The sequence below is a fragment of the Scyliorhinus torazame genome, chromosome 7 (genome assembly GCF_047496885.1).
Source record: "Scyliorhinus torazame isolate Kashiwa2021f chromosome 7, sScyTor2.1, whole genome shotgun sequence".
Taxonomy (NCBI): Eukaryota; Metazoa; Chordata; class Chondrichthyes; order Carcharhiniformes; family Scyliorhinidae; genus Scyliorhinus; species Scyliorhinus torazame.
In genome coordinates this window covers 119,150,997-119,172,578 of record NC_092713.1, presented here as the reverse complement: position 1 = coordinate 119,172,578, position 21,582 = coordinate 119,150,997, and the positions used below count along the sequence as shown (strand labels likewise).

The following is a 21,582-nucleotide window of genomic DNA, read 5'->3' as shown; positions in this document are numbered from 1 at the left end:
CAGTCGGTTCGCAACCTTGATGTCACGTTTAATTTTGTGATGAGCTTCCAACCTCACATTCACGTCATCACTAAGACCCGGTATTTTCACCGTTATAATAATCTTTATTGTCACAAGTAGTCTTACATTAACACCAATGAAGTTACTGTGAAAAGCCCCTAGTCGCCGCATTCCGGGCCTGTTCGGGTACACAGAGGGAGAATTCGGAATGTCCAAATTACCTTATAAGCACGTCTTCCAGGACTTGTGGGAGGAAACCGGAACACCCGGAGGAAACCCACGCTGACACGGGGAGAACGTGTGGATTCTTCACAGACAGTGACCCAAGCCGGGAATCGAACCTGGGACCCTGGCGCCGTGAAGCAACCATGCTAACCAGTGTGCTACCGTGCCTCTGTAGTATTGCTCAACTTCAGCCCCATCTTAGGTCATCTGTTACTGAAACCCTCAACTATGCCTTCTTTACCTCCAAACTTGACTATTCCAATGCACTCCTGGCTGTTCTCCCACGTTCTACCCTCTGTAAATTTGGAAGTTATCCAAAACTCTGCTGCCTGTGTATTAATTTATTAACTCACAGCATGTTCTGTTCCTCTATCACTCCCTGTGCTCACTGAACTACATTGACTTCTGGTCAAGCAACATCTTGATTTTTTTTTTTTTTTAATGAATACTATTATTGAAGATTTTCCATTTTACCACAAAACGCAACAAATCTCCAAAATTTAGTACAGTACAGAGCGATCCATATTCCACATATACATATAGAAAAGACCAGCAGATATTCATACAAACGGTTCAGTGTAATCGTTGTAGTCAGCGTCTCCTTTCCTCCAGATAACGGAAGGATACCGGAAAGAGTGGGGGATTTCAGGGTAACAAGATGAAGCTATGAGCACATAGCACCACAGTGCGCGCCCTCCTCCACAGGACAAAAGGCAGAGCTACAGAATATACGGGATCCCTTATGGGGTAAAATACGGAACCTAACCCAATGTCCCAAGACAGCCAAGCAATTAAATGAAACCCCAGAAAAAGGGGAACAACAGGATACCGCCATTGGTACAAGACATGGCTTGGCTCTTTTACACAGGAGCCAATAAGCCAAGGATTCTTACACCATGTCAACATTCAACACAACAGACCTCACTCCTCTCCAGCCAAATCAGAGGCACCGTTTAGGCCCTGCCATCACCGGAAAACTTAAACCATTCCCCACCAAGGAAACTCCACCGACAAGAAGAACCATCAAGACACCCATCATTGGGATTTCTTGTGGAGAAGAATACAATTCTCCTCCTCCTGAGAAGGGACACTCTCTAGAATTAAATATAACAAATGTATTAGCACCACTCCTACCCAAATAAAGAAAGAAAGAGAACCCAAGAGAGAGGGACACTAGGATTAGCTAATAGATGCGAGACATGGGGCGGGATTCTCCGACCCTGTGCCATAGGGGAGAATCGCCAGCGGGTCGCGTAAATCGTGCCACACCGCCCCGACACCGGCACGCAATTCTCCACAGAGCGGAGAATCGGCGCCATTGGCGCTGGCCACGGGCCGCTCTACGCGGCTGGCCCAGCGATTCTCCAGCCAGGGTGGGCCGAATGGCCGTAAGAAAAGAGCCAAGTCGCGCCGGCACTGTTCTAACCTGTTCTGGGCCGGTGGGACCTCGCCGTTTAAGGGTCGGTTGGCGGCCTTTGGGGGGGAAAAGGAGGGGGTCCGACCCTGGGGGGGCCTCCGATGTGGCCTGGCCTGTGATCGGGGCCCACCAATTGACGGGCTGGCCTCTGTGGCTTGGGGCCTCCTTTCCTATGCGCCGGCCTCTGTAGTCCTGTGCCATGTTGCGTCAGGACCAGCGCGTTGAAGGGGGCCACTGCGCATGCGCGCGTTGATGCCGGTGCCACTGCGCATGTCCTCGTTGGTGCCGGCACAACTGCGCATGCGCAGATCCCACTGCCCACAGTTCACGCCGAGATCTGCAGCTGGAGCGGCACGAACCGCTCCAGCGCCGTGCTGGCCTCCTGGAGGGGCCAGAATTAGTCGTAGGAGCGGCCCGTTCACGCCGTCGTAAAATACGACGGCGCTTACGACGGCGTGGGCAATCTGTCGCAGGATTGGAGAATCCCACCCATGGTCTAGCAAAGTACACTTTCACAGAAAGAATACCGGAAACGGAACAGCAAAACTTCATAAGAAACAGGATACCGCCCCTCAAGGAGAGCCCAAGCCTCAAGAAAGAGGACAGTTTGGAAGCCCCAGCAAAAAGCCACTTGGGAGAGGGCGACTTACTCCTCCATCCAGCCTAATTCCCAACCAAAGAAAGACTCTAACAACACAAAGAACTCAGACTCACTCTCCATCTCCGCAGCCAACAGGGTATTACATCCCCAGGGAGTCAAATCTCAACGAGAGTAGTTCAAAAGGGGACGTCTCGAGGGAAGGTCACCTATTCCCCCACCCAACGTATCTTCCACCTGACCCAGATAAACATAGTTACTCCTGCTCTGACCTATTTAATCGAGCTAAGCAAGGATCAACGACACATTCGAATAGAGGTCAACAGGCCATGGATGCTCACATCACTTAGACATTAAACAACAAAATCTACCCCTATCTCTAGGCACCACTTATGCCACGCCGTCAACGAGATTCCACTCAATTCCAATCATCACCGCAATCTTAACAACATGATGATTTGACCACCGTATGTTCCATGAGCCAAGTAATCAAGTAACCATACTCAAAAAATTATTTTACATTTTTTTTTTAATGCTCCCAACTAAAATATTTCTACATCATATGAATAATGAAATTACAAACACTCCCCTTTGAGATTTTGCCATCTCTCTACCTTGCTTTCCTCCTTTATGACACTCCTTAAATTGATCTCTTTGACTATGCTTTTACTCATATGATCTAATATCGCGTTGTGTGACTCAATGCCATACATTGTTTACAATGCTCCTATGAAACACATTAGATGTTTCATCATGTCAAAGGTACTGTATAAGTTGTCGTTGGTAAAATACAATCCTTAAATCTATAAGAAAACCTAAAGCTAAGATTACAAACATCTTCAGGAAAGTGACGACCTGCCTCCACCAAAAGGTTATTTAAATTTGTAGTTACATACTCTATAAAAAAAACTTTTTTCTTTTAGCAATAACAATTCTCAAAACCTTGGCCTCTAATACTCCTGCTTAAGTGAGGTTCCTGTATACCCGTCACCCTCTGGTACTTCACCCGAGTGATCATTAATGTGTGACCCTAGAATGTGATGACAGGCAGGAGTGTGGGTGTCAGTTGGAGACAAAAATTGGACTTAGCTGTGGTACCCTCCTCTGGAAAAAGTTTGATGACAATTACTGTCAAGATTCATACATGAATATCGGTGATGGTCATCCTACCAAGGAATCAATACCAAATAGCCAATATACTTAGACAACAAACTTCAGTAACTGAGGATACTTCAGTATATCCTTAGACCTAACACTCAAAAGAACCAATTTTTCTTTTTAAAAAGATGAAACACAACACTGACCTTTTTGTAAACAGGATTAGATGCACAATGCAGTTCAACAGTTACTCGAATAGTAGTTCTCCTGCAAACAGATATTTTTTTAAAAATTAAATATAATGCAAAAAAAATCCTCCCTTTTGGGCAACATGGTGTCTTTTTGTGCTCAACATATCTCAAAGATGACAGGCCTGTGACAGAAGATTAAAACCAATTGAAAATTGGAGGATTGTTGATAATTTACCATCCTCATTAATGGAACCTGGACTGGTACAGCCAAAGTTCTACTGTAGGGGTATCAAAGAAAGGTACAGTCAGCGGTAGCATCCGGCCCGAGTAAGGGCACCATATGGCCCACCGAGCATTAAATAAAATTACAATAATTTTTGCCAGTACAAACATTAAGGATGGCAAGGCAGCCAGTTAGTTGTACAGTGCATGCGTACATGGAGCTTTTAAGCAGAAGCCATTGGTGTCCGTCTTGGACGTGCGTCTAACTGTGCAGGCACACAATCAGCTTTTAAGCAAATCCATTAGTTTCTCTCTCTTGGGTATGCTTCTAATTGGAAATCAGTAAGTGCACTTGAGAAAGCTTACTTGTATTTGTAATAAAATAGTATATTACTTGTAATATAAAATATATTTAACCATGTCTATGAAGAGAAAAGTAGATAAAGAATGTTGTGCATTTTTGAGCAAATGGAAATATTTGCACATTTTTAGCAAAGCCTTTATGCTTAATATGTTTACAAATGGTATCTGTTACCAAAGAATACAACATTAAAATACACTATGAAACATGCCACATTGATGCATGTAGCAAGTACCCAGGCAAGCTATGAGAAGGTAAGTTTGCAGAATTGGAACAGGTCATTGAAAAAGCATCAATGCATACTGTAAGTGACAGCGCATTAAAAGCAAGTTTTGTAATTGCTCAAGAAATTGCAGGTTCTTCATATTCTGAGAGCGAGTTAATAAATATATGCATAATGAAAGCTATAAATCCTCTATGTTCAGATAAGCAATAGTGTTTTCAAAATATTAGTCTTTTGAGAACACAGTTGCTGACAGAACTTGTGAATGAATTGAAAATTTGACAAATCAACTCCAGGATAAGGTGAAAACTTTTACAGCCTTTTCAATAGCGATTGATGAAAGCACAGACACATGTGATGTAGCGCAGTTAGCTGGGTTTATTTGCGGTACTGATGAAAATATGAATGTTCGGAGGAAGTTGTGGAGTTTGTGCTGATGAATGATATTACCATGGGGGAGGATTTTTTAAATGATGTAAAAACAGCATTCAATAAATTATGTGTGGATTGAAGTAGGGCGATGAACATTGCAATAGATGGGGAATGATCTATGTTGTGTAGAAAGGCAGGAGTAGCCAAAGGTTAAAACAAACATTTCCGAGCGACAATCTAAATAGTGAGTTCTGTGTATTTCGTTGCATCCTGCACCAAGCACACTGTTCTAAAACCTTGGCTAAGCAACATGTAATGAGCGTTGTTATCAAAACAGTTAATTTTCTCCGAGTTGGTGCTCTCAGTCAATCCAACAAGTCAATCAGCTAATTCCAGAAGCTGAATATCACCTTGCATTACCTTAAGTGCACTGGCTAAATCACAGAATGGGGTTAAACCGCTTCTTAGAAATGAGACACGAGGTCAAATAATTTATGAACAAGAATAATAAATCCATGGCTGAACTACAGAATACTGAATGGCTGACAGACCTTGCCTTTGTGGTTGATATTATTGGACACCTTAACATCCTGAACACAAGAATGCCAGGTTATGATTGAGCTCCTTGACAGTGTTCATGCCTTTGAAAATAAAATAATTATTTGGGAAAAATAGCTATCACATTGAAGTCTCGACTTGGAAATTGTGACTCTTCATGTAGCGAGAATTTGAAGAGAAATGTAGATAATAACGAGAAAGTTTGAGGAAAGCCACTAAAATACTGTCAATTTTTGGCACAACATATTTATACGAGAAATGTTTTTCATTAATGAATAGTAACAAATCCAAACTGCATTCTAATTTAACTGACAAACATTTGAACGCTATTCTAAAAGTAGCTCCTACTCAATCCATGGAACTGGACATTGAAAAGTCGGTGATGGAAAAGCAAGGTCAGGTGTCTGGTGCAAACCATGTCATCTATTCTTCCTTTGATAACTAAATATTTTGCTACTTTTATTTGCTATTCAATAGCTCTTGTAATGCATATACTCAGCTTATTAAAGTTCTTACAACTGGAATATCTGGTGGGTGGTACAGTGGAGCAGCGGTAGCACTGCTGCCTCATGGCACCGAGTACCCGGGTTCGATCCTGGGTCATTGTCCATGTGGAGTTTGTCCATTCTCCTCGTGCCTGCATGGGTGTCACCCCCACATTCCAAAGATGTGCAGGGTAGGTGGATTGGCCACGCTAAATTGACCCTTAATCGGAAAAAAAAATAACTGGAATATCTGGGTCTCGGTGCATAGATCTTTAAGGATACTTATTTTGTAAAACAATATTGGTCAGGCCTCCACGACTTTGATACGGAGAAATCTGGCCCTTTTGGATCATTTGAGTTCATCACCCCTACTCCAGAGAATCCATAGAATCCCTATAATATAGAAGGAGGCCATCTTCACCGATCCTCCGAAAGAGCACTCTGCCTAGGCCCACTCACCGGCCTATCCCTGTAACCACACACATTGTTCATGGCTAATCCACATAACCCATTTGGACTGTGGGTGAAACCAGAGCACCCGGAGGAAACCCACAAAGACAGGGGGAGAATGTGTAAACTCCACACAGACAGTCACCCAAGGCCTGAATCAAACCCGGGTTCCTGGCACTGTGAGGCAGCAATGCTAACCACTGTGTCACTGTGCTACTCTGGTTAGTGGATAGGTATGGACTAGCAGCAGAAAGCTTCCCAGGATCTTAAAGCAGTTGATTACTCCAACCTCCTCCATATCCTCCCCAACTCCATGGGACGCCATTGTATGGTTTCATTTGTAACTATTTTATCGTAGCCAATGTTTCTTCAACATTAGCTTCTCTCTCCTCCCCCACACTTCCATATCTGCATGTAACTTCTTACCAAAAGGTCAATCAGTCTTGGAGTCAGCTTTACGGCAATTGCTTGAAATAATAGTAAGGGAAGTAGGTGGAATCCATGGCTCCTGCATGAATTTGTGGAGAGTACTGAAGACAATGGTTTAAATCTTCCTAACGTTTAACTGGAGAAAATCATGGCATCTCCAAGACTGGATGTCAGGTGAACAGTTTTACATCAGAGTTGCTGGAGAGATAAATCTGGGTTTCATCAGCATACATCTGGAAGCTGATCCAATATCTTTTGGTTATTTCACCAAGGGGCAGATGAGTACGATGTAGATGAAGAAGAAAGAGTTAAGGACAGACACTTTGGGAACTCTAGAGGCACGGTGTGTAGATGCTGAACCAAGAAAGAGCATGCTACTGTGCTCTTTGCCCCCACGCCTGTTCCCGGCCGCGAATATGATTCGCCGGACTTGATGGGCCGAGCAGACGCGCAGAAACGGCAGAGTCCCGCTGTCACCGTCCACACCTGCGGGAACTCTGCGCACAGAGTCGGGGGGCGGCCTATGGGGGTTCACGCCTATGAGCGGCTTGAACCGCTCCAGCACCATGCTGGCCCCTATGGGGGCCAGAATTGGTAGTACCCGCGCCTATTTCGCGCCGTTGTGAAACGCGACGGCGTTCACGACAGCGCGGACACTCTGCCGCAATTTTGGAGAATCCTGCCCATTATCTCTGCTGCCACCTCCTTTAATACCCTAGGTTGCAGGCCATCAGGTCCCGGAGACTTATCTGCCTTTAGTCCCATTAGTTTATTCAATACCTTCTCCTTAGCGATGGTTGTTGCACTAAGTTCCTCTGCATTAACTGCAGTTTTTGGAAAATGTTTATTATCCTCTACCGTGAAGACAGAGGCAAAATATTGGTTCAGTGCCTCCACCATCTCAGTGTTCCCCATTATTACCTCACCAGTCTTGTCCCCTAATGGGTCAACATTTACTTTATCTAATCTCTTCTTCTTTATATACTTATAGAAGCTTTTGGTTTATGTTTCCTGTTAGTTTTTTTTCGTAGTTCATCTTAGCTTTTTTGATTCTTGTTTTTAGTAGCTTTTTGCTGACCCCAAAATCCTCCAGTCTACCACTAACATTTGCAGTATGATATACCCTAGTTTTTGCCTTTATGTCCTTCTTGACTACCTTGCTTAGCCATGGAACGTTTTTATCCCTTTTACAATTCCTTTTCCTCTCAGTAATATACGTTAATTGAGAGGTTTACTATCTCCCTTAACATCCGCTATTGTTCCTCAACTTTCCTACCCTCAATTATTTGTGCCCAGTCTACTTGGGCCAACTCTTTCCTCATAATCCTGTATAATTACCTCTGCCCAACGCTAAAACTCTGGTATGGCAGCGAGAGGAGTGCAGGGTAGGATGGTGAAGAGCGGGTAGAAAACCGTAGAGGTCGGGCAAGGGAGAAGCGAGACAGTAACCCCCGCGAGGGGGCCACCGCACTAGCAGGAGAGCTGGCGCCGGAGGCATGCAACAAAGCAGGGCCGCAGCACGCCCCCAACAGGGGGGGGGGGCGGCGCCAGGCGGGGGGGGGGGGGGGGGGGGGGGGGGACCACTCAACAGAGGTGGGAGAGCAAACAGGGATAGGAACAGCGGAAAGAGTGACAAAGGAGAGGTATACGGGAGAGGGGAGAAAAAGGGGGGGGGGAAAGGGAGGGACCGGAGGGGGGGGTGGGACGACACAGGGAAGGAGGGGCAAACAAGGCCAGAAAGAGAAAAAAAATAGGGCTACAAAGTGCCACAACCAAGGGCTCGAAACAAGGAATCGCTGCAAGCAACCACCCAGTACGGCCTCTGGGCGAAGGGAGACCCCAGAGTGCAGGGGACTACCCACGTGGCAGACGCACAGTGAGCAGCCATGTCAGGTGCACCCTGGACAAAGGGAAACCCCGGAGCGCAGGGACCCACAGGAGCGGGGGGGGGACAAAAAAAACCCATCGATAGTCACCTGGAATGTATGGGGACTCAATGGCCCAGTGAAAAGATCCAGAGTCCTCACCCATCTAAGAAATATGAAAGCCGACATAGTCTTCCTCCAAGAGACACACTTGAGAGAGCAGGACCGACTGCGGGTAAGAAAGGGATGGGTGGGGCAGACCTACCATTCCTGCTATGGGATGAGGGCCAGGGGGGTGGCAATACTGATCAGCAAGAAGACGATGTTTAGAGCGACAAAGACGGTTACGGACCCAGGGGGACGGTACGTCATGGTCAGCGGGGTCCTGGATGGGGCACCGGTAGTACTAGTTAACGTGTACGCACCCAACTGGGACAACACGAGCTTCATCAAAAAAACTATGGCAGAAATCCCCGACGCACCGACTAATCATGGGGGTGGGGACTTCAGCTGTGTACAGGATCCAACGACTGACAGATCAAGTTCCAAAAAGGAGAAAACGTCAAGCATGGCAAGGGAACTCGGTCATTTTATGGAACAAATGGGGGCGGTGGACCCCTGGAGGTTCACCCACCCAGGGGAGAAGGAGTTCTCCTTCTTCTCCCCAGTGCACAACGTGTACACCAGAATTGACTTCTTTGTGGTGGGTAAAACGATGCTTCCGGGGATAGACAAAGTGGAATACTCCGCAATTGTGATATCCGACCATGCCCCACATTACATGAACATGAGGCTGGAGACGGGCAGGGCCCAACGCCCCACATGGAGGTTGGACATTGCCCTACTAGCGGACAAGCCCTTCAACGAAAAGATATCGCAGGCCGTAGCAGAGTATACGGAGAACAACCAAAACAGGGAGGTCTCACCCTCCACGTTCTGGGAAGCACTAAAGGCTGTAGTAAGAGGGGAAATTATCGCTTTCAAAGCGCGAAGAGATAGGGAGGAAAGGACAGCTAGGCAGCAGCTGGTCGACTCCATACTGGAGGTAGACCATAAATACTCTGAGGCCCCGACCGTAGAGCTCCTCCTCAGAGCCCCCAACGGGAGAGTCCGGGATGAAACGGTTCCTTGATGGACTGGACATACGAGTCGTGGGGGAGGGCAGAAAACGGGGCCTGGAAGCACCGCTCGCACTGGGAGAGATCATGGACAGCATTAGCTCCATGCAGACGGGGAAGGCGTCGGGACCAGATGGGTCCCGGCAGACTTATACAAAAGATTTGCGACAGCACTGGCCCCGCACCTAACCTACAATTCTACCACTGGGCGGCGACAACCGAGCGAATAAGGGGATGGATCAAGGAGCCAGAAGCCGAGTGGGTGCGCACGGAACACGTCTTCTGCAAGGGGACCTCCCATCCCTGCCCAAATAACACTCCAGCAGCCCGGTGGTGATAGCCATCCTCCAGTCCTGGAACCAACTATGGCAGCAATTTGGCCTCACCAAAATGTCGGACAAAGCTCCCATCTGCAACAACCATAGGTTCACACCAGCGCTGACTTACGCCACCTTTAAAAAGTGGGAACAGGACGGAGGGATACTGACAGTCAGGAACCTATATATGGACGGTAGGATCGCAACACTGGACGAACTGACAGAGAAATTCCAGCTAGCCAGGAGGAACGAGCTAAGGTGCCTGCAACTGGAAGAGTAACTGGACGCAAACATCCGAGATAAAGGGAACTGTAGCAACATGTATGACCGACTGGTAGAAAGGGCCGACACCGTACTGGACACAACAAGAAAGAAATAGGAGGAAGACCTGGGGATTGAAATAGGGTGGGGACTCTGGAGCGAAGCACTGCATAGGGTCAACTCCACCTCCACGTGTGCAAGGCTCAGCCAGACGCAACTAAAAGTGGTACATAGAGCCCACTTAACAAGAACTCGTATGAGTAGGTTCTTCTCGGAGGTGGAGAAGAGATGTGAACGGTGCCAAGGAGGCCCGGCTAACCACGCCCACATGTTCTGGTCTTGTCCTGGACTTGCGGGGTACTGGGCAGCATTCTTCGAGGCAATGTCCAAAGTGGTAGGGGTGAGGGTGGAGCCATGCCCGAAAGTGGCGGTCTTCGGGGTAACAGACCAGCCAGATCTATTCCTGGGGAGGAGGAGGAGGACGGATGCCCTTGCCTCCCTGATCACCCTAATCAGTTTGTAGAATCCTGTTCGGCTGGCGGTCAGCAGCACTACCCAAAGCTGCAGACTGGCTGTCCGACCTCTCGGAATCTCTCCAAATGGAGAAAATCAAATTCGCCATCCGAGGGTCAGACGACGGCTTCCACAGAACGTGGAAGCCATTCACCCAATTGTTCCAGGACCCGTTTGTGGCCAACGAACAAGCAGGAGAATAGCCAGGTAGCCAATAATCAGGGGAAAGTAGCCGAGACGGGAGAGGGAGGGATAGCTAAACCTAAGAGAAAAGGAAGGCGAACCGCAGCAGAAGGGGGGAGGGGGCAGAAGTGGGGGGGGAAAGAGGGAGGAGACAGGGAACAATAGAGGGGAACCAGAGAGGTGGGGGGGGGGGGAAGTGGGGTTGGCAAGGGAATGACAGCCGGAAGGAGGGCACGGGAAACGATAATAAACTTGACATCTACAGGAGCAGAGAGCAAGGAAAATACGGGCGAAAGACGGAACGAATGGCTGAAGCGGAAGTGAACGCGAGACGACAACGGCAGCGAAAACCATCCGGGAGAAGCAAGTATCAACGCCGACACCAGATCCATTTGCGTATTGCCCTCTATGCCCTCCAGCACCCAAATGTACATGTACCTCCCCAGTTTCCTCCCCCCCCCCCCACAAACTGATGCCTACTTATGTGTTAAAAATAATATTGCCAATTGTACAGAGTTGCTGTTGTTGAGCTACTGCATAATACCCCACCAGTTATTTTATTTTAAATTTTTTTTTGTGCGTGTGTGTGATCCCTTCTCTGTATATATATATTATTTTGTTTATTTTTTTAAATTCTGTGTACATAACGGTAAACATACTTTGTTCAAAAACCCAATAAAAAACATTTATAAAAAAAACCTCTCGTATGGCACTCTGTCCTCTCTCGCTCAATCAGCGCCATAAGGCAACAGAGCTAACCACTACACCACCGTGCCGTAATCCAGAGATTATAACCCTCGAGGGCCTGTTCTTTAATTTTGGTCCTAGCTCCTAGTTTTTGAAGCGTGCTGCTTCAATAGTCAGAGCTTCTTTAATGTCTTTTGTTAAATTTTCTTTCCATGATTCCCACCCCTAAATGGACATGCATCCCTCACCAAGATATACATGGGTGTGCCATAAATAAAACCACCTAAATACACACACGCAGACATCCAGTAGAGTTAATTGTATCAGGAGCATTAACCCCAGATGAGTCATAGAATCATAGAAAAGGCCCTTCGGCCCATCACGTCTGCGCCGGTCAAAAGCAACCACCTAACCATTCTAATCCCATTTTCCAGCACTTGGCCTTTAGCCTTGTAAGCTCTGGGTTCGCAAGTGCACATCTAAATACTTCTTAAATGTTATGAAGGTTTCTGCCTCCACCACCCTTTCAGGCAGCGAATTCCAAACTCCCACCACATTCCGGGTAAAAAAGTATTTTCTCACATCCCCTCTAAACCTCCTGCCCCTTGGTCATTGACCCCACCACCAAAGTGAAAAGTTTGTTCCTTTCTACTCTATCTATGCCACTTACATTTTATACATTTCAATCATGTTCCCCCCCCTCAGTTTCCTCTGCTCCAAGGAAAATAATCCCAAGTCTATCCAATTGCTCTTCATAACTAATACTCTTCAGCCAGGCAACATCCTGGTAAATCTCCTCTGCAACCTTCCCAGTGCTATCACATCCTTACTATAATGTGGATTACAGAACTGCATACAATACTAGCTGTGGCCTTACCAACATTTTATACAGTTCCAGCATAACACGGTAGCATAGTGGTTAGCACTATGGCTTCATAGTGCCAGGGTCTCAGGTTCGGTTCCCAGCTTGGGTCACTGCCTGTGCGGAGTCTGCACGTTCTCCCCATGTCTGCGTGAGTTTCCTCCGGGTGCTCCGGTTTCCTCCCACAAGTCCCGAAAGACGTGCTATTAGGTAATTTGGACATTCTGAATTCTCCCTCCGTGTACCTGAACAGGTGCCAGAATGTGGCGACGAGGGGCTTTTCACAGTAACTTCATTGCAGTGTTAATGTAGCCTACTTGTGACAATAAAGATTATTATTATTATTATTATTAATAAACTCTATGCCTCAGCTAATAAAAACAAGTATACCCTATACTTTCTTAACCACCGTATCCACCTACTTTGCTACTTTAAGGGACTGGTGTACATGCACACCAAGATCCCTCCTGCCTTTAGCATGTATTCCCTTACATTGTTTAACCTGCCCAAGTGCATCACCTCACATTTATCTGGATTGAATTCTATTTGCCACTGATTAGCCCGTCTATATCCTCCTGAAAACGAAGTCTATCCTCCTCACTATTTACCGCCCCACCAATTTTCGTATCACCTGCAAACTTACTGATCAACCCTCCTACATTCATATCTAAATCATTTATGTAAACCACAAACAGCAAGGGCCCCATCACTGATCCCAACAGGACACAAGCTTCCAGTGAGTAAAACACCCCTCGACCATCACACTCTCCTTCCTGCCACTCAACCAATTTTGGATACAATTTGCCAAATTTCCTTGGATCCCATGGGCTCTTACCTTTGCTATCAGTCTCTGCTATCAGTCTCCCACGTAGGATCTTATCAAAAGCCTTGCTGAAGTCCCAGTAGACTACATTGAATGCATTTCCCACATCTACACACCTGGTCAACTTTTGAAAAACTCAATCAAGTTGGTCAGACATGGCTTCCGGTGACAGCGGGCAGGAGGCAGTCGCACAATGGAGGGCTCCCGTTCGGGTACGGCATTTTCTGGGCTTTAAGCCAGGGTCCACGGAGGCGGCAAAAGCAGGGAGAAGGCACAGAGGAGGCACAGTGAAGGCACAGTAAAGAAAAATGTCGAGGGTGAGCAAAAGAACGGCGGTAAAAAAAACAGCTGAAGGTCTGTCGGGAGTGGAAAGGGGTCACCAAGGAAAATGGAGGCTGAAGCACCAGGTGAGGCCGCATTGCTTACGGCTGGAGAAATAACTACGGTGATGGCTGCGGAATTCAAAAGGCAGTTTACAAAATACATGGAGACATTGAGGAAGGAGATGAGGGAGGTTTTGAGTGTGTTGGTGGAGGAGGCGATTTCTCCGGTGACGACGGCGGTGGCGAGCGCAGTAGCGGAGGTGTGAGAGCAAGGGGAGGCGCTGAAGGAAGTGGAGGAGACATTATTACAGCACAGTGATCAACTTACTTCGATGGGGAAGGAGATGCGGAAGGTGATGGACATTAACAAGGATCTGCGAGGAAAAATGGAAGACCTGGAAAACGACAGAATTTGAGGACTGTGGGGCTACCCGAAGGAGTTGAAGGACCGAGGCCGACTGAGTATTTTGCCGCGATGCTGGCAAAACTATTGGGGGAGGGGGAGGATCCCTCCTGATATGAGCTGGATCGGGCTCACCGGTCGTGGAGGCCTGTACCAAAGGCGAATGAGCCGCCAAGGGTAGTGACTCTGTGCTTCCGGAGGTACAGTGCAAAGGAGAAGGTCCTGTGCTGGGCCAAGCAGAAGCGGGTGGTGCAGTGGGCTGGAGCTGGTATACGTGTATACCAGGACTTTACGGTGGAGCTGGCGAGGAGGCGGGCTGCCTTCAACCGGGTGAAGAGGGCACTGTACATTAGCAAGGTGCAGTGCGGCATTGTATATCCAGCGAAGCTGAGGGTGACTTACAAGCTCAAGGACTTTTATTTTGGAACGGCGGAAGCAGCGGAGGAGTTTGCCAAGGCAGAAGGACTGTGGCAGAATTGAAAAATTGAGAAATGGCCATGTGCCGATGTGACCTCATGACTGACTGTATTTTCTTCCTTTTTTTGTTTCACTGCGTGTGGGTGTATGGGCTAAAGGAGCCAATGTTGTATATATTTGGACAAGGGAAGTGATGGGACTTTCACTCGAAATGAGGGCTCTTTGGGGTGTAGGTGGATATGCGGGGTTTGTGTGCTAAAAGGGGATTTCTGGGCTTTCCTAGGGCTGGGCAAGAGGGAAAGGGACCCGGGCGGGGGCCTCCATGCTGGCCGGTTTAAGCCGGCCAGTGAACGGGAGTGAGGTGGGGGGAGGGGCTGCGGCCATTGGAGCCTGGCAGAACAGGGTCCGAGTGGTCTAGCCGGGGTGGAAAGTTGGGGGGGGGGGGGGGGGGAAGGAACAGAGGTTGGGGGGAGGAGTTTTACAGGAGGCAGTGGACGGGAGGAGTTGGAGGGGGTGGGGGGGGGGGGGGGGGGGGGTGGGGGTGTTTACAACTCTTGGGTATCATGTACGGTACTCTTTCGGTGGTTGGATGGCGTTGAGTGGGGGGGGGGGGGATGATGGGATGGGGGGGGGGGGGTAACGGGATGACTCTATAGGTTAATGGTGACCATGGGCGGTCCCGGACTCCTTTTTCTTTTTCTCCTGTTTTTTGTTTCCACCGTGGGAGGGTTTGTTTTATTGGATGCATATATTGACAGGTGGGCCGTTGTTTGGGGTGGTGGGAGGATGGGATTGTTGTTATTATTAAGGGGATTGATTTTGTATTTGTTACCATTTAATGTCTGTGGGCGGGGTGTAAATTTTGAAGGAAAATGTGAAAATGGAGAATAAAAACATTTTTTTAAAAAAAAAAAAGTTGGTCAGACATGACTTCCCCTTAACCAAACAATGCTGACTGTGGTTGATTAATCCCTCCCTCTCCAAATGCTGATTAATTCTGACTCTCAGAATTGCTTTCAATAGTTTCCCCACCACTGAGGTTAGTTAGACTGACTGGCCTGAAGTTTCCTGGTTTATCCCTTCTTGAATAATGGTACCACATTGGAAAATTGCCAATGTGCAACATGGGATACATTTCATCTGGCCCTGGAAATTTGTCTAGGTTTAAGCCAACCAGACCACTCAGAACCTCCTCTGTGCCTATGTTAATCTCTTTAATTGTATTACAGTCCGTCTGTCATTTCACAAGTGAACACTGACAAAGTATTCACTCAGAAACCTACCTACATCCTCTGGCTCCACACACATTACCACTGTGGTCCTTAATGGGCCCTGCTTTTCCCCTAGTTATCCTTTTACCCTTAATGTACTTGTAAAGCAACAATGAGCTGACAGCATATTGAATGTAGAAATTTCCCAAAATTTCACCTCAGACATCAAGGAAGTATGGGGCGCAATTCTCCCATCGGGAGACTAAGTCCTGACGCCGGAGTGAAAACCGGAGTGTTTCACTCCGGCGTTGGAGGCCGCTCCCAGAACCCTATTCTCCCACCCCCAGGGGACTAGGAGCGGCGTCGCGTCACTTATGCACGCCGGGCGGCACCACGTAAATGACGCAGCTGTCACCCGCGCATGCGTGGTTGCCGTCCTCCCCGAGGCCGCCCTGCAAGAAGACGTTGGATGGATCTTGCAGGGCGGTGGAGGAAAGGAGGTCCTCCTTCAGAGAGGCCGGCCCGCCGATCGGTGGGCACCGATCGTGGGCCAGACTCCTTTTGAGGCCACCCCCGGTGCAGGAGGCCACCCCCGGTGCAGGAAACCCCCCCAGCGTTCCCGCACTGTTCCCGCCGGCAGCGACCAGGTGTAGACAGCGCCGGCGGGAAGCAGTCATGTTGGGCAGGCCGCTCGGCCCATTCGGGCCAGAGAATCGCCGCTCGCCCGTTACAAACGGCGAGCCTCCCAGCCGTGATTCTCGCCGTGCCGATTTGGGGGTGGGGTGGTAGAATCGCGTGCAGGTGCCGGGGTGGCATGGTGGGACTCGCGTGGCGCCCCGGCGATTCTCCCACCCGGCGGGGGGGGGGGGGTTGGGGAGATTCCACCCATGAATTTTTTAAACTTTCATTTTCTTTCCTTTCAAAGTCTCAGCAAGGAGCAGTCTTGCATGAACCAACAAATGTATAACAATAGACAACACTGTTAGTTCTATTTTTCCTCTCTGTAGGCTTGTGCCAAGAATTGCTTACATAGAACAAAAGAGTGCAGAAGGAGGCCATTCAGCCCATTGAGTCTGCACCGACCCACTTAAGCCCTCACTTCCACCCTATCCCCATAACCCAATAACCCCTCCTAACCTTTTTGGACACTAAGGACAATTTAGCATGTCCAATCCACCTAACCTGCATGTCTTTAGACTGTGGGAGTTAACAGGAGCACCCAGAAGAAACCCATGCAGACGTGGGGAGAATGTGCAGACTCCACACAGACAGTGACCCAGCGGGGAATCAAACCTGGGACCCTGCGCTGTGAAGCCACAGTGCTAACCATTGTGCTACACTGCGACCCTAACATTTACATTTGTTATATTATACAGGTGCAAACTACAACACTAACAAGGACATGTCTCACAAATCTTCCCCAGAACTTAGTGCTACCCCAAAAGCTGGAAAGATACCACTGGGTAGAGCCAAGTAATGGATCCATTCAGGTGAGCGTTCCCTCCAGGAAATCTGGCTCACCAGTGGTAAGATTGAGGCTTTGACTTTACATTCGAGATAGGGCAACAGTGCGCACCCTACTGCAGGACGCCACTGCCATTTACAGCCAAGCTGGCAACGTCAGGAAACTGCAGGATCTGGATCAAGAAGAATGAAACTGATCACAAACCCAGAGAGAAGGGGCTGTGTTCATTTTAGGGGGCGGGAAAATAGGCGACATTTTTGAACTAAATAAACAGAAGCTCCAGACCATTGAGTGAGACATTTAAATTGATATTTAAACTACTACATTAAACCTTGCTGAATAAACTGGGGTGCAAAATTTAAATCAGATTACCGGTCCCCAATCGGGGTGGCTTTAAAGCCCCCCCGACCCGATTAAAGAGCGGCCACTTCACCTCTCTTCGCAGTCTTTATATCTAACGAGGATCCGCACGATCTCACTGAAGAGTTGCCGGCTCATGGCAGATTCCTCCACATTCAAAACTTGGCGCCTCGGCCTCGCGCACCGCCGTTGGTGCTCGGGGGGGATGGGCGGAGCCCGGCCGCGCCTGTCCGCTCTTTGCCTTTTAACCTTCGGCCCCTGCTCCTTCCGGTAAAGCTGGTCCGGCCGTGGACCTTTCTTTTCCACGCCGGGCGATACAAGCTGTCAAAGCGCCTTACCGACCGTTAACTTGGCGGAACTCCGTCCTGAGTTCGCAGATCACTTTGTTTCGCGCGTCCGTGGGGGCGGATCAATCTGGAAAGCGGGCCTTGTTTTGTTTTGACGGGGGATTGTGAGGGAGTCGCTGCCAACATGACCGGCGAGAGGGCTGCAAATGGCATCCAGGCGCCTCTGCCAGGGAGATGCGGGTACTTCGTGCAAAAGAAGAAGAGATATTGCAAAATGATCGTTGCGGAGGGGAAGCGTCTCTGTGGGGAGCATGCGAATACGGCACCAAATAGTCAAGTATGCCATCTCCCCAGTAATTAGAAAAGGACAATGAACATTTTGATATATTTTCTTAAACTTGCTTTTATGTAGCGCTTTTCCTGCAGACCACTCGAAGGCCTTTTATAGCAAATACATTGGAAGTCAAATAACTTGCAATGTAGGAAATGCCGCAGCTAATTTGCACCGCAAGTTCCCACAAACTGCAATATGATTGTTGTGTCTTCTGGTTCTCACCCTCTAGACTCAAAATGCTGGAGGTTCTCCGGTGTTTTTTGGCTGTTCACGGCTGATCGACAGAAACTGATAACGTTGTTACTGAGTGCATAACTGCAGTACAGCCGTGAAATGTGGTACCCTGGAATACATGTTTACATAACAATTAGTTCCTAGCTCTTTACAAATAATATTACAGTGTTACAAACCAGATTTTTTTCCCCCAATTTTGATTGATGGATAAATATTGGCTAGCACACAAGGGATAACTCTCCTTATCGTCTTTAAAATAGTGTAATGGGATCTTTTGCTTCCGTCCAAAAGACCCTCAATTTATCCTTTCATCTGAAAGGTGATGGCGGGATTCTCTGACCCCCCCCCCCCCCCCCCGCTGGTCGGAGAATCCCCCGGGGGGTGGCGCGAATCCCGCCCTGACTCCGGTGGCGTTTTTCGGGTGGGTGTGGGATTCACGCCACGCCGGTTAGGGGGCCGTTGGCAGCGGCCCACCCGGCGATCCGATGGGCCGAGCGGCCGTCCGTTTTTGGCCAGTCCCACCGGCGTGAATCGCTCAACTCGTGTACCGGTGGGACCTGGCAGGTAAGTTGGCGGGGGTGGTCCTTTGGGGGGAGGGGCGTGGGGGGGTCCGACCCCCGGGGGGAGGGGGGGGCACGGTGGCCTGGCCCGCGATCGGGGCCCACCGATCTGCGGGCGGGCTTGTTCCGTGGGGGACTTCTTCTTCGCAGGCGCCTGTAGGGCTCCGCAATGGCCGGCGCAGAGAAGAGAACCCCCCGCGCATGTGCCAAAATATGCCGGACAGTTCCACGCATGCGCGAGATCACTTCGGCGCAAGTGCGAACTCGCGCCTACCCTTCGGCACCGGCTGGAACGGCGTCAACCCCTCTGGCGTCCACCTATCCCCCGAAAGTGTGGAGAATTTCACACTTTCGTGGGCTGTTGACGCCGGAGTGGTTGGCTCCGGTTCTCCCGCCGGCGTGGGGACATAGTCCCCAGAAGGGATTCACAGAATCCTGGCCAATATCTCTGACAGTGTGGCATCCCTCAGTACTGCACTGGAGTGTTAACCTTGACGTTTGCGCTCAAGTCCTGGAATGGGACTTGGAATTTTGTGATTCATGGGTACAAGTGTTACCAACTCAGCCATGGCTGACACATCAAGCCTTTACACAAGCATCACTGTATACATTTATTCAATCTTCGGTTGGGAGGTGTAATTGATGCTGAGGAAGACTTGCATGAATACATTCATAGAAACGTGCAGCACAGTACACCGGTCATAAGAATATGAGAAGTAAGAGGAGTAGGCCATTTGAGCCTGCTGTGCCATTCAATAAGATATTAGCTGATCATCTACTTCAACCCGCTTTCCCACACTATCCTCATATCCCTTGATTCCCAAAAAATCTAGCAACCTATCTTGAATGTGCTCAGTGACAGATCGTCCATGGTTCTCTGGGGAAATACATTCAAATATTCATAGTCCTCTGAAGAAATTTCTCCTCCTCTCAGTCCAAATGATTGACCCTTTATTCTGAGTCTGTGATCCTGTGTTCTAGACTCCTCAGCAGGGAAACATTTTCTCAGCATCTACCCTGCCAAATCCTTTAAGATGTTTCAATTCAATCACTTCTCATTGTCCAGAGAATGTAGCCAGTTCTGTCTGTGCTGACTCTTTGAAAGAATAATTGTGCTTCAACCCACATCCCTGCTATTTGTCCGTAATCCAGTCCAATTTAAAAAAATTATTGATAAACATAAATAAACTTGTTCTGTAAATTAACTTCAATATAAATGAAGTGTGAGATCAGGGAATACCTACAGTGCAGAAGGAGGCCACTCGGCCCATCGAGTCCACATCAACCCTTCTAAAGAGCACCCTACTACGTCCACTCCCCCGTTCGATCCCATAACCTAACCTGCACATCCCTGGACACTAAGGGGCAACTGAGAATGGCCAATCCACCTAACCCACGCACATCTTTGGAATGTGGTCGGAAACTAGAGCACCTGTAGGAAACCCTCGCAGATACTGAAAGAACGTACAAACTCCACAGAGGCAGTGACCCAAGGCCAGAATTGAACCTGGGTCCCTGATGCTGTGAGACAGTAGTGCTAGCCACTGTGCCGCAGATGTTGCAATTTGTTCAGAAGAATGAGGCGCCTGTGCGATCTCTGGAAAATAAGAATAAGCAAAGGAGCAAAAGGTCGTAAGGGTATAGAAACACATCATTAAATGTTAATTAATATCCTATAATTTATTACACTCCAGTGTTGACTATCCCTCTGATTTGGTGTTTGCATATTTAGAAGTTGTGTGTCCTATTCCAGAGTCTAAATTGTTAATACAAATTGCGAACAACAGCAATCCCGGCACTGTTTTTTTGGGATCCTATTTCCCACAATGTGTCTTTCTGAATAGCTATCTTTACTCACTGCTTTCTGTCTTGCAGCCAACTAACATGCTGCTACTTGCCCCGACCCTGCATGCTCTGACCTTATTCATTAATCTATTATGTGGTGCTTTATCAATGGCTTTTTGGAAATCTTGATGTATCACATCTTTTACATTACCCTTACCTACTCTCTGTCACCTCCTCAAAGAATTCAATAAGATTGGTCAAGCAAGTTTATTCATTTTGATTTCCATGTTTAACTATTCATTTAGTGATGATGTGGAGATGCCTGCATTGGACTGGGGTGAGCACAGTACGAAGTCTTACAACACCAGGTTAAAGTCCAACAGGTTTGTTTCACCTGAGGAAGGAGCAGTGCTCCGAAAGCTAGTGACATCGAAACAAACCTGTTGGACTTTAACCTGGTGTTGTAAGACTTCGTACTGTATTCATTTAGTGGGCTAGACAGCTCGTTTGTGATGCAGAATAAGGCACCAGTGCGAGTACAATTCCCGTACGGGCTGAGGTTATTCATGAAGGCCCACCTTCCCAACCTTGCCCTCCTGAGGTGTGGTGATCTTCAGGTTAGACCACCACCAGTCAACTCAACCCTCAAAGAGGAAAGCAGCCCATGATCATCCAGGACTATGGTGACTTTACCTTTATATTGTTTGTTTCTAGATGTTTTTCCATTTTCTCCTTTAATAGGAGATTCCATTATCTTTCCCACCACAGATGTTAAGCTAACTGTCTATAGTTCGCTGAACATGTTCGACCTTAAATTGTAAGTCTACTAGCATGCACATTTTTCTAACAAATTGTTAAAAATGCATAATCTGCTATTTCTCCCATAGATTCCTTTAAAATGCATGGATACAATCCATTCGGACCAGGGATTTATGGTCTTTCAGT

The 21,582-nt window shown here is 48.0% G+C and overlaps 2 protein-coding genes across 5 annotated transcripts in view; one reads left to right on the top strand and one right to left on the bottom strand.

Moving 5' to 3' along the window:
- LOC140426515 (spindle assembly abnormal protein 6 homolog) overlaps positions 1–17,638 on the bottom strand; it is a 121,834-nt gene extending 104,196 nt beyond the window's left edge. For all 4 annotated transcript variants that reach the window (XM_072511383.1, XM_072511384.1, XM_072511385.1 and 1 more), the window contains exons 1-2: positions 17,511–17,638; positions 3,545–3,605 (exon numbers count right to left, since the gene is read on the bottom strand). In XM_072511383.1, coding sequence (XP_072367484.1) covers positions 3,545–3,605; positions 17,511–17,575 — 126 coding nt within the window. In that variant the 5' untranslated portion in view covers positions 17,576–17,638. The remainder of the gene's footprint in view (positions 1–3,544; positions 3,606–17,510) is intronic.
- A 270-nt stretch (positions 17,639–17,908) lies between these two features.
- Positions 17,909–21,582, top strand: part of trmt13 (tRNA methyltransferase 13 homolog) — a 72,104-nt gene continuing 68,430 nt past the window's right edge. The window contains exon 1 of the mRNA XM_072511391.1: positions 17,909–18,061. Coding sequence (XP_072367492.1) covers positions 17,909–18,061 — 153 coding nt within the window. The remainder of the gene's footprint in view (positions 18,062–21,582) is intronic.